Below are 17,301 nucleotides of genomic sequence, written 5' to 3' on the forward strand. Positions count from 1 at the left end.
TACATAGAATTATATATTATAAATATATAATTGTATATAAATATATATATACGTAATTATTTATATATAATTATATATATAAATAATATAATATAAATATATATAATGTATATTTATAATTATATATATATTATAAATATATATACGTTATTATTTATATATAATTATATATAAATCATATATAATGATTTATATATAATTATATATACATATAAATAATTATGTATGTATATATATATATTTATCTACTGCAGCCTGCGGTAGACAGCAGACAGACAGCGCCTCTGCTGGTCGGATCTGTCTCTGCAGCAGACAGACAGCGCCCCTGCTGGTCGGATCTGTCTCTGCAGCAGACAGACAGCGCCCCTGCTGGTCGGATCTGTCTCTGCAGCAGACAGACAGCGCCCCTGCTGGTCGGATCTGTCTCTGCAGCAGACAGACAGCGCCCCCTGCTGGTCGGATCTGTCTCTGGTTCTTTGGGGGATTTCCTGGGCGGAAGCAGCGGAGGGGGTTTCCAGTGTGATCAGTTTCTCTCCGCTGGATCTGAACTGATCCCAGAGATTCCTCTCTCACTGACACACAACCGACAGAACCGACAGAACCGGAGAGCCCTGAACCCGAACCCGAACCCGAACCTGAACCCGGACCATGAGGAGTCCGCCTGAGGCCCGGAGGCTCAGCGGCAGCGGCAGGTTGACGGTTTGAATCCCGGAGAGGAGCCGAGCCGACGAGCTGCTGAGCTGTGGACCGCGGAGGAGATTCATGTGAGTCCCACACACACTAGAACCCACTAGAACCTCAGTAGAGCCTCAGTAGAGCCCACTAGAACCTCAGTAGAGCCTCAGTAGAACCCACTAGAACCTCACAGGGCTGATAGAACAACATGTTAGCTCTACACAACAGATGCTACAGCTAGCCGTGTGCGTGTGTGTGCGTGTGCGCGTTTACACTAAAATAATCTATTGAACAGAGAAACAAGAAGCTAGAGGAGCTAACAGTGTTAGCATTAGCATCAGTGTGTTTATAACTGATCAATCAGACCTGAGGAATCAAACTCAGAGGATCAGATCATAATCAATCAGACCTGAGGAATCAAACTCAGAGATCAGATCATAATCAATCAGACCTGAGGAATCAAACTCAGAGGATCAGATCATAATCAATCAGACCTGAGGAATCAAACTCAGAGATCAGATCATAATCAATCAGACCTGAGGAATCAAACTCAGAGGATCAGATCAAGATCAGACCTGAGGAATAAAACTCAGAGGATCAGATCATAATCAATCAGACCTGAGGAATCAAACTCAGAGGATCAGATCATAATCAATCAGACCTGAGGAATCAAACTCAGTGATCAGATCATAATCAATCAGACTTGAGGAATCAAACTCAGAGGATCAGATCAAGATCAGACCTGAGGAATAAAACTCAGAGGATCAGATCATAATCAATCAGACCTGAGGAATCAAACTCAGAGAATCAGATCAGGATCAATCAGACCTGAGGAATCAAACTCAGAGGATCAGATCAGGATCATTAAAGGGGCAGTTATTATTACTGAACAGACGAGTCATTTTATTCTTCTTCATTTAAATGTTAATCTGCTGTTTACTATCTGACCACGTCTTTATTTTATTTTATTATGAATTAAATGATCTATTTATGTACCAGATGTAGCCGAACCCTACAACCCCTACGACGACCCCTACGACGACCCCTACGACTCCTACAACCCCTACGACGACCCCTACGACGACCCCTACGACCCCTAAAACGACCCCTACGATGACCCCTACGACCCCTACGACGACCCATACAATCCCTAAAACGACCCCTACTACGACCCCTACGACGACCCCTATGACCCCTACGATCCCTATAACCCCTACAACGACCCCTACGACCCCTAAAACGACCCCTACGACGACCCCTACGACGACCCCTACGACCCCTACGACGACCCATACGATCCCTAAAACGACCCCTACTACGACCCCTACGACGACCCCTATGACCCCTACGATCCCTACAACCCCTACGACCCCTAAAACGACCCCTACGACGACCCCTACAACCCCTAAAGACGACCCCTCCGATCCCTACGACGACTTTGTTCACCTCATGTTCTGTTTCATGACTTGGTTGCGGGCTAAAGTTGCAGGTCTAAATGTTGTTAGCTGGAGGCTAACCAACGACTGGACGCCCCTCCGGGAGTCCGGATGGCCCCGCCCCTCTGCTGGGCCCCGCCCCTCTGCTGGGCTCCACTGAGCATGTGCAGACAGCGTCATTAACTCCTCCCTCCTCCCCCCTCAGGTCATGTCAGCGGGGAGGAGTGCTGACGGGAGGGAGGTGCAGATTCCCCTCCAGCAGGTGGCGCCCTCCCTGACCACGCCCCTCTCAGTGGCCCTGCCCTCTCACCGTCAAGCCAATCCCTGGCCTCCGAGTGACCCCGCCGCTTCACAAGGTAAACACCCACATCATCCTCAGCTGGGCCCAGCGCTGCACTGTGATTGGCCCACAGCTATGTTCATTAACTGGCTACAGGACCAATCATCTGAGTGTGTCTCTGTGTCCAGCTGAACTCAGGTGTGTCTCTGTGTCCTCAGGTGTCCCTGCAGGTTTCCTGCCTCTTCACGGAGGATTCAGAGACGACTTCGTAGAGACTCCAGAAGCCAAGTACTGCTGCGAGGCCTGCAGGCTGGTCCTGTGTCAGCCCCGCCAGACCGAGTGTGGACACCGCTTCTGTCAGAGCTGCATCAACGACGTCCTCAGGTGAGACAAAGACAAAGACAGGTGGACAGAAAGTGGTCTTCAGGTGTGTGTGTGTGTGTGTGTGTGTGTGTGTGTGTGTGTGTGTCTGTCCTCACCAGGACGCCCGGTGTCTGTCTCCTCTTCTCCGTCCTCACCAGAACTCTTGGTGTCCGTCTCCTCTTCTCTGTCCTCACCAGGACGCTCGGTGTCCGTTTCCTCTTCTCCGTCCTCACCAGGACGCCCGGTGTCCGTCTCCTCTTCTCCGTTCTCACCAGGACGCTCGGCGTCCATCTCTTCTTCTCCGTCCTCGTGCTCGTCCAGGTGCCCATTCAGGTACTCGTCCAGGTACTCGTCTATGTGCTCGTCCAGGTGCTCGTCCAGGTGCTCGTCCTTTTGCCCGTCCAGGTGCTTGTCCTGGTGCTCGTCCAGGTGCTCGTCCTTTTGCCCGTCCAGGTGCTCGTCCTGGTGCTCGTCCTGGTGCTCGTCCAGGTGCTCGTCCTTTTGCCCGTCCAGGTGCTCGTCCTGGTGCTCGTCCAGGTGCTCGTCCTTTTGCCCGTCCAGGTGCTTGTCCTGGTGCTCGTCCAGGTGCTCGTCCTTTTGCCCGTCCAGGTGCTCGTCCTGGTGCTCATCCAGGTGCTCGTCCTTTTGCCCGTCCAGGTGCTCGTCCTTGTGCCCGTCCAGGTGCTCTTCCTTTTGCCCGTCCAGGTGCTCGTCCTTTGCCCGTCCAGGTGCTCGTCCTTGTGACCGTCCAGGTGCTTGTCCAGGTGCCCGTCCAGGTGCCCTTCCAGGTGCTCGTCCAGGTGCTCGTCCAGGTGCCCTTCCAGGTGCTCGTCCGGGTGCCCGTCCAGGTGCTCGTCCAGGTGCCCGTCCAGGTGCTCGTCCAGGTGCTCGTCCAGGTGCCCTTCCAGGTGCTCGTCCGGGTGCCCGTCCAGGTGCTCGTCCTTGTGCCCGTCCAGGTGCTCGTCCAGGTGCTCGTCCAGGTGCTCGTCCAGGTGCCCTTCCGGGTGCCCTTCCGGGTGCTCGTCCGGGTGCTCGTCCAGGTGCTCGTCCAGGTGCTCGTCCAGGTGTTTGTCCAGGTGCCCGTCCGGGTGCTCGTCCAGGTGCTCGTCCAGGTGCTCGTCCAGGTGCCCTTCCGGGTGCCCTTCCGGGTGCCCTTCCGGGTGCTCGTCCGGGTGCTCGTCCAGGTGCTCGTCCAGGTGCTCGTCCAGGTGCCCTTCCAGGTGCCCTTCCAGGTGCCCGTCCAGGTGCCCGTCCAGGTGTTTGAGATCTCCTGTCAGGACTACTGCGTCTCATTCTCTGCAAACATGGCAGCAGCAGCTCCTTTACAGCACCAGGGAGGCGGTCCAGGTGCTCGTTTAGGTGCTTGTTCAGGTCCTCGCTCTGCGTGCCTGTCAAGGTGCTCGTCCAGGTATTTGAGATCTGCCAGGACTACGGCGTCTCCCTCGTCGTTGCTCATCTATACTATCGCAGACTAAAGAACACCATTCATACGACACGTCAACAACCCTCGCTAGAACTTTCTCATGTCCTGTTTAAAACAAAACAAAGTCTCGTCTCTGAACTCTCGTCTCTCGTCTCTTTGTTTATAAGTGATACGTTCCCAGGTGTGAATGATGTCAGGCTCTCGCCCGTCGGTGGCCTGACCAGCAGTTGTGTCTTCAGCTGAATCAGTAACGCTCTGTCCTCTGTCCTCCTGCAGTCATCCCAACCCGGTATGTCCGGCTGACATGGAGCCTCTGTTCAAAGACAAGGTGGGCAGGAAGTGACATCACAGCAGAGATCAAGTTGTCATTAATTATTGATTGATTATTAGTCGGTCGCTGAAGCTCTCGTTGTTTATGTTTCAGATCTTCAGAGACGTTTGCTGCCAACGGGAGATCATGGCACTGAAGGTTTACTGTCGCAGTGAAAATAACGGGTGTCAGGAGCAGATGAGTCTGCAGCAGATACCTGTGAGTCACCCGGCAACAGACAGTCCTGCTCTCTGATTGGCTGTAGGTCGTGCTATATAATGTGTCTCTCACTTGTCTGTCTGTAGGACCACCTGAATGTGTGTCCCTTCTTCGAGGTTCCCTGTCCGTTGGGTAAATGTAAAGAACGAATGATGAGGAAAGAGATCCCCGACCACCTGAGCTGGAAATGTAAACACAGAGAGACCAGCTGCGAGTTCTGCACGACCAAGATGCCCCTGACTGACCTGCCGGTACTTCATGACATCACTGCTGACCAACGGGCAGTTAGACCAGCTTCAGTTCTTGGGACTAGTTGTAGAGGTCTGGGGACTAGTTGGGGACTAGTTGTAGAGGTCTGGGGACTAGTTGTAGAGGTCTGAGGACTAGTTGAAGAGGTCTGGGGACTAGTTGAAGAGGTCTAGGGACTAGTTGTAGAGGTCTGGGGACTAGTTGAAGAGGTCTAGGGACTAGTTGAAGAGGTCTGGGGACTAGTTGAAGAGGTCTAGGGACTAGTTGTAGAGGTCTGGGGACTAGTTGTAGAGGTCTGGGGACTAGTTGAAGAGGTCTGGGGACTAGTTGAAGAGGTCTGGGGACTAGTTGTAGAGGTCTAGGGACTAGTTGTAGATGTCTCGGGACTAGTTTTAGAGGTCTGGGGACTAGTTGTAGAGGTCTAGGGACTAGTTGTAGAGGTCTGGGGACTAGTTGAAGAGGTCTAGGGACTAGTTGTAGAGGTCTAGGGACTAGTTGAAGAGGTCTGGGGACTAGTTGTAGAGGTCTGGGGACTAGTTGTAGAGGTCTGGGGACTAGTTGTAGAGGTCTGGGGACTAGTTGTAGAGGTCTAGGGACTAGTTTTAGAGGTCTAGGGACTAGTTGTAGAGGTCTAGGGACTAGTTGTAGAGGTCTAGGGACTAGTTGTAGAGGTCTAGGGACTAGTTGTAGAGGTCTAGGGACTAGTTTTAGAGGTCTAGGGACTAACATAAAGTGTCTGTTTTCAGAAGCACAAAGAGACGGTGTGTCCAGCGTTCCCGGTGTCGTGTCCAAACCACTGCTCCTTCTCCTCCCTTCCCCGGAGCGAGGTACTGGTCCAGTTCTGGTTCTGTGTTTCAGCTGTTTAATGACTGACTCTGATTGGTTGGTTCTGTGTTTCAGCTGTCCAGTCACCAACACGACTGTCCCAAAGCTCAGGTGAGCTGTCAGTTCCACTGCTACGGCTGTACCTTCAAGGTAACTACACAGTACTACAGTATGTACAGTATGTACAGTATGTACAGTACTACAGTATATGCAGTATGTGCATTATGTACAGTATATACAGTATGTACAGTACTGCAGTATGTGCATTATGTACAGTATGTACAGTACTACAGTATGTGCAGTATGTGCAGTATGTACAGTATATACAGTATGTACAGTACTACAGTATATGCAGTATGTGCAGTATGTGCAGTATGTACAGTATATGCAGTATGTGCAGTATGTACAGTACTACAGTATATGCAGTATGTGCAGTATGTGCAGTGTACAGTATATACAGTATGTGCAGTATGTATATTATGTACAGTATATACAGTATGTACAGTATATACAGTATGTGCATTATGTACAGTATGTGCAGTATGTACAGTATGTGCAGTATGTACATTATGTGCAGTATGTGCATTATGTGCATTATGTGCAGTATGTACAGTATGTGCAGTATGTACAGTATGTGCAGTATGTGCATTATGTGCATTATGTGCATTATGTGCAGTATGTGCAGTATGTGCATTATGTGCATTATGTGCAGTATGTGCATTATGTGCAGTATGTGCAGTATGTGCATGATGTGCATGATGTGCAGTATGTGCAGTATGTGCAGTATGTGCAGTATGTGCAGTATGTGCATTATGTGCAGTATGTGCATTATGTGCAGTATGTGCAGTATGTGCATTATGTGCAGTATGTGCAGTATGTGCAGTATGTACAGTATGTCTAGTATGTCTAGTATGTACATTATGTACAGTATGTACAGTATGTACAGTATGTACAGTACTGCAGTATGTGCAGTATGTACATTACATACAGTACGTGCAGTATGTGCATTACGTGCAGTACGTGCATTACGTGCAGTATGTGCATTACGTGCAGTATGTGCAGTATGTGCAGTATGTGCAGTATGTGCAGTATGTGCATTATGTGCATTATGTGCATTATGTGCATTATGTGCAGTATGTGCATTATGTGCATTATGTGCATTATGTGCAGTATGTGCATTATGTGCATTATGTGCATTATGTACAGTATATACAGTATGTACATTATGAACATTATGTACAGTATGTACAGTAGTATATATACCATATATACTGTATACACTGTGTCAGTGGGTCAACTGTGTGGACTGTGTTTCTTGGTGTTTCAGGGTTTGAACCAGGACATGAGGCAACATGAGTCCACCTTTGCAGCTGAACACCTGAGAATGATGGCCAGCAGAAACTCCACGTTAGAGAACAAGGTAACCGTAGCAACCAGACTGAGGTAACCGTAGCAACCAGACTGAGGTAACCGTAGCAACCCGACCGAGGTAACCGTGGCAGCGGTCTGGGGAGAGGTCTGGGGACTAGTTGTAGAGGTCTGGGGACTAGTTGGGGACTAGTTGAAGAGGTCTGGGGACAAATTGTAGAGGTCTGGGGACTAGTTGCAGAGGTCTGGGGACTAGTTGGGGACTAGTTGAAGAGGTCTGGGGACAAATTGTAGAGGTCTGGGGACTAGTTGTAGATGTCTGGGGACTAGTTGCAGAGGTCTGGGGACGAGTTGCAGAGGCCTGGGGACGAGTTGCAGAGGCCTGGGGACGAGTTGCAGAGGTCTGGGGACTAGTTGCAGAGGCCTGGGGACTAGTTGCAGAGGCCTGGGGACGAGTTGCAGAGGCCTGGGGACTAGTTGCAGAGGTAGAGGTCTGGGGACAAATTGTAGAGGTCTGGGGACTAGTTGTAGATGTCTGGGGACTAGTTGCAGAGGTCTGGGGACGAGTTGCAGAGGCCTGGGGACGAGTTGTAGATGTCTGGGGACTAGTTGCAGAGGCCTGGGGACTAGTTGCAGAGGTCTGGGGACTAGTTGCAGAGGTCTGGGGACTAGTTGTAGATGTCTGGGGACTAGTTGCAGAGGCCTGGGGACTAGTTGTAGATGTCTGGGGACTAGTTGCAGAGGTCTGGGGACTAGTTGAAGAGGTCTGGGGACTAGTTGCAGAGTTCTGGGGACTAGTTGCAGAGGTCTGGGGACTATCTGTCTGTCTCACACCGTTTTCCCCCCGACTATGTTAAAGCGTCTTTGAGATTACTATAAAGCGCTATATAAATCTAATATATTATTAGTTGCAGAGGTCTAGGTCTGGGGACAAATTGTAGAGGTCTGGGGACTAGTTGGGGACTAGTTGCAGAGGTCTGGGGACTAGTTGCAGAAGTCTGGGGACTAGTTGCAGAGGTCTGGGGACTAGTTGTAGATGTCTGGGGACTAGTTGCAGAGGTCTGGGGACTAGTTGTAGATGTCTGGGGACTAGTTGCAGAGGTCTGGGGACTAGTTGTAGATGTCTGGGGACTAGTTGCAGAGGTCTGGGGACTAGTTGTAGATGTCTGGGGACTAGTTGCAGAGGTCTGGGGACTAGTTGTAGAGGTCTAGGGACTAGTTGCAGAGGTCTGGGGACTAGTTGTAGAGGTCTAGGGACTAGTTGCAGAGGTCTGGGGACTAGTTGTAGATGTCTGGGGATTAGTTGCAGAGGTCTGGGGACTAGTTGTAGATGTCTGGGGACTAGTTGTAGATGTCTGGGGACTAGTTGTAGATGTCTGGGGACTAGTTGCAGAGGTCTGGGGACTAGTTGCAGAGGTCTGGGGACTAGTTGTAGATGTCTGGGGACTATTTGCAGAGGTCTGGGGACCAGTTGGGGACTAGTTGTAGAGGTCTGGGGACCAGTTGGGGACTAGTTGCAGAGGTCTAGGGACTAGTTGGGCACTAGTTGTAGATGTCTGGGGACTAGTTTAGGACTAGTTGCAGAGGTCTGGGGACTAGTTGTAGATGTCTGGGGACTAATTGCAGATGTCTGGGGACTAGTTGTAGATGTCTGGGGACTAGTTGTAGATGTCTGGGGACTAGTTGCAGATGTCTGGGGACTAGTTGTAGATGTCTGGGGACTAGTTGTAGAGGTCTGGGGACTAGTTGTAGATGTCTGGGGACTAGTTGTAGATGTCTGGGGACTAGTTATAGATGTCTGGGGACTAGTTGTAGATGTCTGGGGACTAGTTGCAGAGGTCTGGGGACTAGTTGCAGAGGTCTGGGGACTAGTTGTAGATTTCTGGGGACTATCTGGGGACTAGTTGCAGAGGTCTGGGGACTAGTTGGGGACCAGTTGTAGAGGTCTGGGGACCAGTTGGGGACTAGTTGAAGAGGTCTGGGGACTAGTTGGGGACTAGTTGCAGAGGTCTGGGGACTAGTTGTAGATGTCTGGGGACTAGTTGCAGAGGTCTAGGGACTAGTTGGGGACTAGTTGCATAGGTCTGGGGACCAGTTGGGGACTAGTTGTAGAGGTCTGGGGACTAGTTGTAGAGGTCTGGGGACTATTTGTAGAGGTCTGGGGACTAGTTGTAGAGGTCTGGGGACTAGTTGTAGAGGTCTGGGGACTAGTTGTAGAGGTCTGGGGACTAGTTGCAGAGGTCTGGGGACTAGTTGTAGATGTCTAGGGACTAGTTTAGGACTAGTTGCAGAGGTCTGGGGACCAGTTGGAGACCAGTTGCAGAGGTCTGGGGACCAGTTGGGGACTAGTTGTAGAGGTCTGGGGACCAGTTGTAGCGGTCCAGTGGGACTGATCGGTGAGTGTCTTCCAGGTGGAGGACATTAAAGGGGAGCTGTTGGAGAGGTATAAGGTGCTTCCTGCTCTCAGCAGTCGACTGTCTGAACTGGAGAACCAGAGTGACGAGCTGAGAGAGAAGAACCGTCAGATGGAGCAGAAACTGACCACCATGCAGGTAATACTTTAATCCTCTGTCCCCCCTCTGAACTCTCAACCTGTCCCTCCTCTGAACCTGGATCATGTCTCTCTTCCTGTAGAAACTGATGAGCTCTCACTCAGAGAAGCTCCTGGAGGTGGAGCTGGAGCTTCGTTCTCTCCGTGTGCTCAGAGATGAGGTGGAGAACCTGAGAGGAACACTGGAGAACGTCCGGACCAGACTGAACACTCTGGAACAAGGGGGACGCAGCGGGACTGGATCCACAACGCACACTCTGGGTCAGAACACACACACTGGGGATGGGACTGGGGATGGGACTGGAGACCAGTTGCAGAGGTCTGAGGACTAGTTGTAGAGGTCTAGGGACTAGTTGTAGAGGTCTAGGGACTAGTTATAGAGGTCTGGGGACTAGTTGTAGAGGTCTAGGGACTAGTTGTAGAGGTCTGGGGACTAGTTGTAGAGGTCTAGGGACTAGTTGTAGAGGTCTGAGGACTAGATGTAGAGGTCTAGGGACTAGTTGTAGAGGTCTGAGGACTAGTTGTAGAGGTCTGGGGACTAGTTGTAGAGGTCTGAGGACTAGTTGTAGAGGTCTGGGGACTAGTTGTAGGGGTCTAAGGACTTGTTGTAGAGGTCTAGGGACTAGTTGTAGAGGTCTGGGGACTAGTTGCAGAGGTCTGGGGACTAGTTGTAGAGGTCTAGGGACTTGTTATAGAGGTCTGAGGACTAGTTGCAGGGGTCTAGGGACTAGTTGTAGGGTTCTAGGGTCTTGTTGTAGGGGTCTAGGGACTTGTTGTAGGGGTCTAGGGACTTGTTGTAGAGGTCTAGGGACTTGTTGTAGGGATCTAGGGACTTGTTGTAGGGGTCTAGGATCTTGTTGTAGAGGTCTAGGGACTTGTTGTAGTGGTCTAGGGACTTATAGGGGTCTAGGGACTAGTTGTAGAGGTCTAGGGAGTTGTAGAGGTCTAGGGACTTGTTGTAGGGGTCTAGGGACTTGTTGTAGAGGTCTAGGGACTTGTTGTAGGGGTCTAGGGACTTGTTGTAGAGGTCTAGGGACTTGTTGTATGGGTCTAGGGACTTGTTGTAGGGGTCTAGGGACTTGTTGTAGAGGTCTAGGGAGTTGTAGAGGTCTAGGGACTTGTTGTAGGGGTCTAGGGACTTGTTGTAGGGGTCTAGGGACTTGTTATAGAGGTCTAGGGACTTGTTGTAGTGGTCTATGGACTTGTAGGGGTCTAGGGACTTGTTGTAGAGGTCTAGGGACTTGTTGTAGGGGTCTAGGGACTTGTAGGGGTCTAGGGACTTGTTGTAGGGGTCTAGGGTCTTGTTGTAGAGGTCTAGGGACTTGTTGTAGGGGTCTAGGGACTTGTTGTAGAGGTCTAAGGACAAGTTGTAGAGGTCTAGGGACTTGTTGTAGAGGTCTAGGGACTTGTTGTAGGGGTATAGGAACTTGTTGTAGAGGTCTAGGGACTTGTTGTAGGGGTCTAGGGACTTGTTGTAGAGGTCTAGGGACTTGTTGTAGAGGTCTAGGGACTTGTTGTAGAGGTCTAGGGACTTGTTGTAGAGGTCTAGGAACTTGTTGTAGAGGTCTAGGGAATTGTTGTAGGGGTCTAGGGACTTGTTGTAGAGGTCTAGGGACTTGTTGTAGGGGTCTAGGGACTTGTTGTAGAGGTCTAGGAACTTATTGTAGAGGTCTAGGGACTTGTTGTAGGGGTCTAGGGACTTGTTGTAGGGGTCTAGGGACTAGTTGTAGGGGTCTAGGGACTTGTTGTAGGGGTCTAGGGACTTGTTGTAGAGGTCTAAGGACAAGTTGTAGAGGTCTAGGGACTTGTTGTAGAGGTCTAGGGACTTGTTGTAGGGGTATAGGAACTTGTTGTAGAGGTCTAGGGACTTGTTGTAGAGGTATAGGAACTTGTTGTAGAGGTCTAGGGACTTGTTGTAGGGGTATAGGAACTTGTTGTAGAGGTCTAGGGACTTGTTGTAGGGGTCTAGGGACTTGTTGTAGAGGTCTAGGGACTTGGGAATAATGTATATTGATCTCTGCAGCATCCCTGGAGACTCAGCTGAATAGACATGACGACATGCTGAGTGTCCACGAGATCCGATTGGCCGACATGGACCTGCGGTTCCAGGTGCTAGAGACGGCGAGTTACAACGGGACTCTAATTTGGAAGATCCGTGACTACAAGAGACGGAAACAGGAAGCGGTGGCGGCGAAGACACTGTCGCTCTACTCACAGCCGTTTTACACCGGATACTTCGGGTACAAGATGTGCGCCCGCGTCTACCTAAACGGAGATGGCATGGGAAAGGGGACGCACCTGTCACTGTTTTTCGTGGTGATGAGGGGCGAGTACGACGCCCTGTTGCCCTGGCCCTTCAAACAGAAGGTACTGACTAGTTACTGACTGGTTTACTGACTAGTTACTGACTGGTTTACTGACTAGTTACTGACTAGTTACTGACTGGTTTACTGATTAGTTACTGACTAGTTACTGACGAGTTACTGACTGGTTTACTGACTAGTTACTGACTGGTTTACTGACTAGTTACTGACTGGTTTACTGACTGGTTTACTGACTAGTTACTGACTGGTTTACGGACTAGTTACTGACTAGTTACTGACTGGTTTACTGACTAGTTACTGACTGGTTTACTGACTGGTTTACTGACTAGTTACTGATTAGTTTACTGACTGAGTTACTGACTGGTTTACTGACTAGTTACTGACTGAGTTACTGACTGGTTTACTGACTAGTTTACTGACTAGTTACTGACTGGTTTACTGACTAGTTACTGACTGGTTTACTGACTAGTTACTGACTGGTTTACTGACTAGTTACTGACTAGTTTACTGACTGAGTTACTAACTGGTTTACTGGCTAGTTACTGACTGGTTTACTGACTGAGTTACTGACTGGTTTACTGACTGGTTTACTGACTAGTTACTGACTGGTTTACTGACTAGTTACTGACTGGTTTACTGACTAGTTACTGACTGGTTTACTGACTGAGTTACTAACTGGTTTACTGACTGGTTTACTGACTAGTTACTGACTGGTTTACTGACTGGTTTACTGACTAGATACTGACTGGTTTACTGACTAGTTACTGACTAGTTTACTGACTAGGTTACTGACTGGTTTACTGACTGGTTTACTTACTAGTTACTGACTGGTTACTGACTTGTTTACTGACTGGTTTACTGACTAGTTACTGACTGGTTTACTGACAGGTTACTGACTGGTTTACTGACTGGTTACTGACTGGTTTACTTACAGGTTACTGACTGGGTTACTGACTGGTTACTGACTGGTTTACTGACTCGTTACTGACTGGTTTACTGACTGGTTACTGACTGGTTACTGACTGGTTTACTGACAGGTTTACTAACTAGTTACTGACTGGTTTACTGACTAGTTACTGACTCGTTACTGACTGGTTTACTGACTAGTTACTGACTGGTTTACTGACTAGTTACTGACTGGTTACTGACTAGTTACTGACTCGTTACCGACTGGTTTGCTGACTAGTTACTGACTCGTTACTGACTGGTTTACTGACAAGTTACTGACTAGTTTACTGACAGGTTACTGACTGGTTTACTGACTGGTTTACTGACTGGTTTACTGACAGTTTACTGACTGGTTTACTGACTCGTTACTGACTGGTGTACTGACTAGTTACTGACTGGTTACTGACTTGTTTACTGACTGGTTTACTGACTAGTTACTGACTGGTTTACTTACAGGTTACTGATTGGTTTACTGACTGGTTTACTGACTAGATACTAACTGGTTTACTGACTAGTTACTGACTAGTTTACTGACTGGTTACTGACTGGTTTACTGACTGGTTTACTGACTAGTTACTGACTGGTTACTGACTTGTTTACTGACTGGTTTACTGACTAGTTACTGACTGGTTTACTGACAGGTTACTGACTGGTTTACTGACTAGTTACTGACTGGTTTACTTACAGGTTACTGACTGGTTTACTGACTAGTTACTGACTGGTTACTGACTGGTTTACTGACTAGTTACTGACTAGTTACTGACTGGTTTACTGACTAATTACTGACTGGTTTACTGACTAGTTACTGACTCGTTACTGACTGGTTTGCTGACTAGTTACTGACTCGTTACTGACTAGTTTACTGACTAGTTACTGACTGGTTTGCTGACTAGTTACTGACTCGTTACTGACTAGTTTACTGACTAGTTACTGACTCGTTACTGACTGGTTTGCTGACTAGTTACTGACTCGTTACTGTCTAGTTTACTGACTTGTTACTGACTGGTTTGCTGACTAGTTACTGACTGGTTACTGACTGGTTTACTGACTAGTTACTGACTGGTTTACTGACTGGTTTACTGACTAGTTACTGACTGGTTTACTGACTGGTTTGCTGACTAGTTACTGACTGGTTACTGACTGGTTTACTGACTAGTTACTGACTGGTTTACTGACAGGTTACTGACTGCTTTACTGACTGGTTTACTGACTAGTTACTGACTGGTTTACTGACTGGTTTACTGACTAGTTACTGACTGGTTTACTGACTGGTTTACTGACTAGTTACTGACTGGTTTACTGACTGGTTTACTGACTAGTTACTGACTCGTTACTGACTGGTTTACTGACTGGTTATAAGACACTAACCAGTCGTTTTAAGCATTCTGTGTAGCTGAGTCTTCTGTTGTTCTGGGGCCAAAACAATCCTGACATACTGTCTGTCTGTTAGGTGACTCTGATGCTGATGGACCAGGGTCCGTCGAGGAAACACTTGGGGGACGCCTTTAAGCCTGATCCAAACAGCAGTAGCTTCAGACGTCCTGCAGCAGAGATGAATATTGCCTCCGGCTGTCCTCTATTTGTGTCTCAGAGTGTCCTGGAGACCGGTAGCTACATCAAAGACGACACCATCTTCATCAAGGTGAGGATACTCAACTCCGGGGCCTAGTTCTAGAGGTGTAGGGACTAGTTATAGAGGTCTAAGGACTAGTTCTAGAGGTGTAGGGACTAGTTATAGAGGTCTAAGGACTAGTTCTAGAGGTGTAGGGACTAGTTATAAAGATCTAAGGACTAGTTCTAGAGGTGTAGGGACTAGTTATAAAGATCTAAGGACTAGTTCTAGAGGCCTAAGGACAAGTTCTAGAGGTGTAGGGACTAGTCTCAGAGGTCTAGAGACTAGTTCTAGAGGTCTAGGGACTAGTTCTAGAGGCCTAAGGACTAGTTCTAGAGGTGTAGGGACTAGTCTCAGAGGTCTAGAGACTAGTTCTAGAGGTGTAGGGACTAGTTCTAGAGGCCTAAGGACTAGTTCTAGAGGTGTAGGGACTAGTCTCAGAGGTCTAGGGACTAGTTGTAGAGGACTAGGGACTAGTTGGGGACTAGTCTCAGAGGTCTAGGGACTAGTCTCAGAGGTCTAAGGACTCGTCTCAGAGGTCTAGGGACTAGTTGTAGAGGTCTAGGGACTAGTTGGGGACTAGTCTCAGAGGTCTAGGGACTAGTTGTAGAGGACTAGGGACTAGTTGGGGACTAGTCTCAGAGGTCTAGGGACTAGTTGTAGAGGACTAGGGACTAGTTGGGGACTAGTCTCAGAGGTCTAGGGACTAGTTGTAGAGGACTAGGGACTAGTTGGGGACTAGTCTCAGACTAGTTAGGTCTGCTTGGTTGAAGAACTAATCGCTATCTGTGTTGATGGGTTTGGCAGGTTACCGTGGATACCTCCGACCTTCCTGACCCGTGACATTGTGAACGCTCTGACCTCTGACCTCTGACCTCGCCGGTCTGAGATCTATTCACCTGTCTACGCCCAGTAGAGCAAAGGATGCTGGGAAGGATCCGTGACGATGGAGGAGGCTCATCTATCCGATCGCTACGCCGACAGAAGAGAAGAAGAAGAGTCCGACAGGAAGCAGCCAATCAGAGACCAGGGGGCGGGGCTTCTTCTGATGGACTACAGAACAGTGTGTGTGTGTGTGTGAATGGATCAGTGTTGCCATGACATCACCATGGTGATGTCACTCAGAGCCAACATGGCCGCTGCAGCGAATCGTTGTTGCTGCTCATTACTGATGCCGTGCATCGAGCTTCACTTCCTGTTTATACCTGTTTACCAAGGCATGCTGGGAAATCCACTGCAGCCACAGAGGAGCTCAGGAAACCAGACCGGACCAGAACAGACCTGTGAGACCAGTACAGACCAGTACAGACCAGTACAGACCAAACCAGACCCAGAACAGACCTGTGAGACCAGTACAGACCAGTACAGACCAGAACAGACCAGAACAGACCTGTAAGACCCAGAACAGACCTGTGAGACCAGTACAGACCAGTACAGACCAGTACAGACCAAACCAGACCCAGAACAGACCAGAACAGACCAAAACAGACCAGTACAGACCAGTACAGACCAAACCAGACCTGAACAGACCAGAACAGACCAGTACAGACCAAACCAGACCTGAACAGACCAGAACAGACCTGTAAGACCCAGAACAGACCAGAACAGACCAGTACAGACCAAACCAGACCAGAACAGACCAGAACAGACCAGAACAGACCAGAACAGACCTGTAAGACCCAGAACAGACCAGAACAGACCAGAACAGACCTGTAAGACCCAGAACAGACCAGAACAGACCAGAACAGACCTGTAAGACCCAGAACAGACCTGAACAGACCACAACAGACCAGTACAGACCTGTGAGACCCAGAACAGACCAGAACAGACCTGAACAGACCTGTAAGGGATGGGGGTTCAGGTTTAGGGGAGGATCATGGATGGGGGGTCAGGTTTAGGGGAGGATCATGGATGCGGGGTCAGGTTTAGGGGAGGATCATGGATGGGGGGTCTGGTTTAGGGGAGGATCATGGATGGGGGGTCTGGTTTAGGGGAGGATCATGGATGGGGGGTCAGGTTTAGGGGAGGATCGTGGATGGGGGGTCAGGTTCAGGTTTAGGGGAGGATCATGGATGGGGGGTCAGGTTCAGGGTCCCAGTAGGTGGGGCTCCTCTGTGGTTTCGGGGTTTCTCAGGTTGACAGAACTCATCGGACTCATTTGCACATCGTTAGTTTATTATTAGTTTATTATTTGTTCGTTAACGAGTGAAAATAAAAAAATTTAAAAAACAATCTCTTTATTGATTTTATTAGAATGCAGGTTAGTGTGGGTTTACTCCGGGTCCTCAGGTTTCCTCCCACAGTCCAAAGACATGCAGGTTAGTGTGGGTTTACTCCGGGTCCTCAGGTTTCCTCCCACAGTCCAAAGACATGCAGGTTAGTGTGGGTTTACTCCGGTTCTCAGGTTTCCTCTCACAGTCCAAAGACATGCAGGTTAGTGTGGGTTTACTCCGGTTCTCAGGTTTCCTCCCACAGTCCAAAGACATGCAGGTTAGTGTGGGTTTACTCCGGGTCCTCAGGTTTCCTCCCACAGTCCAAAGACATGCAGGTTAGTGTGGGTTTACTCCGGTTCTCAGGTTTCCTCTCATAGTCCAAAGACATGCAGGTTAGTGAGGGTTTACTCCGGTTCTCAGGTTTCCTCCCACAGTCCAAAGAAATGCAGGTTAGTGAGGGTTTACTCCGGTTCTCAGGTTTCCTCTCACAGTCCAAAGACATGCA

At 49.1% G+C, this 17,301-nt stretch overlaps 2 protein-coding genes across 2 annotated transcripts; both read left to right on the forward strand.

Moving 5' to 3' along the window:
- The first annotated feature begins 459 nt into the window (after window positions 1-459).
- On the forward strand, window positions 460-16,120 carry traf3 (TNF receptor-associated factor 3). The gene is made up of 14 exons (XM_037762972.1): window positions 460-764; window positions 2,317-2,467; window positions 2,610-2,775; window positions 4,454-4,505; window positions 4,602-4,706; window positions 4,793-4,957; window positions 5,702-5,782; window positions 5,856-5,930; window positions 7,108-7,200; window positions 9,560-9,700; window positions 9,783-9,960; window positions 11,723-12,066; window positions 14,422-14,613; window positions 15,391-16,120. The coding sequence occupies exons 2-14, from the start codon at window positions 2,320-2,322 to the stop codon at window positions 15,424-15,426; spliced, it is 1,776 nt and encodes a 591-aa protein (XP_037618900.1). The 5' UTR covers window positions 460-764; window positions 2,317-2,319; the 3' UTR covers window positions 15,427-16,120.
- On the forward strand, window positions 9,967-11,713 carry LOC119484270 (keratin-associated protein 5-4-like). Its single transcript, XM_037762973.1, has 2 exons — window positions 9,967-10,186; window positions 10,355-11,713. The coding sequence occupies exons 1-2, from the start codon at window positions 9,982-9,984 to the stop codon at window positions 11,701-11,703; spliced, it is 1,554 nt and encodes a 517-aa protein (XP_037618901.1). The 5' UTR covers window positions 9,967-9,981; the 3' UTR covers window positions 11,704-11,713.
- Window positions 16,121-17,301: the final 1,181 nt, after the last annotated feature.

The sequence above is a fragment of the Sebastes umbrosus genome, unplaced genomic scaffold (assembly GCF_015220745.1).
Source record: "Sebastes umbrosus isolate fSebUmb1 unplaced genomic scaffold, fSebUmb1.pri scaffold_127_arrow_ctg1, whole genome shotgun sequence".
In the NCBI taxonomy this organism is placed as follows: domain Eukaryota; kingdom Metazoa; phylum Chordata; class Actinopteri; order Perciformes; family Sebastidae; genus Sebastes; species Sebastes umbrosus.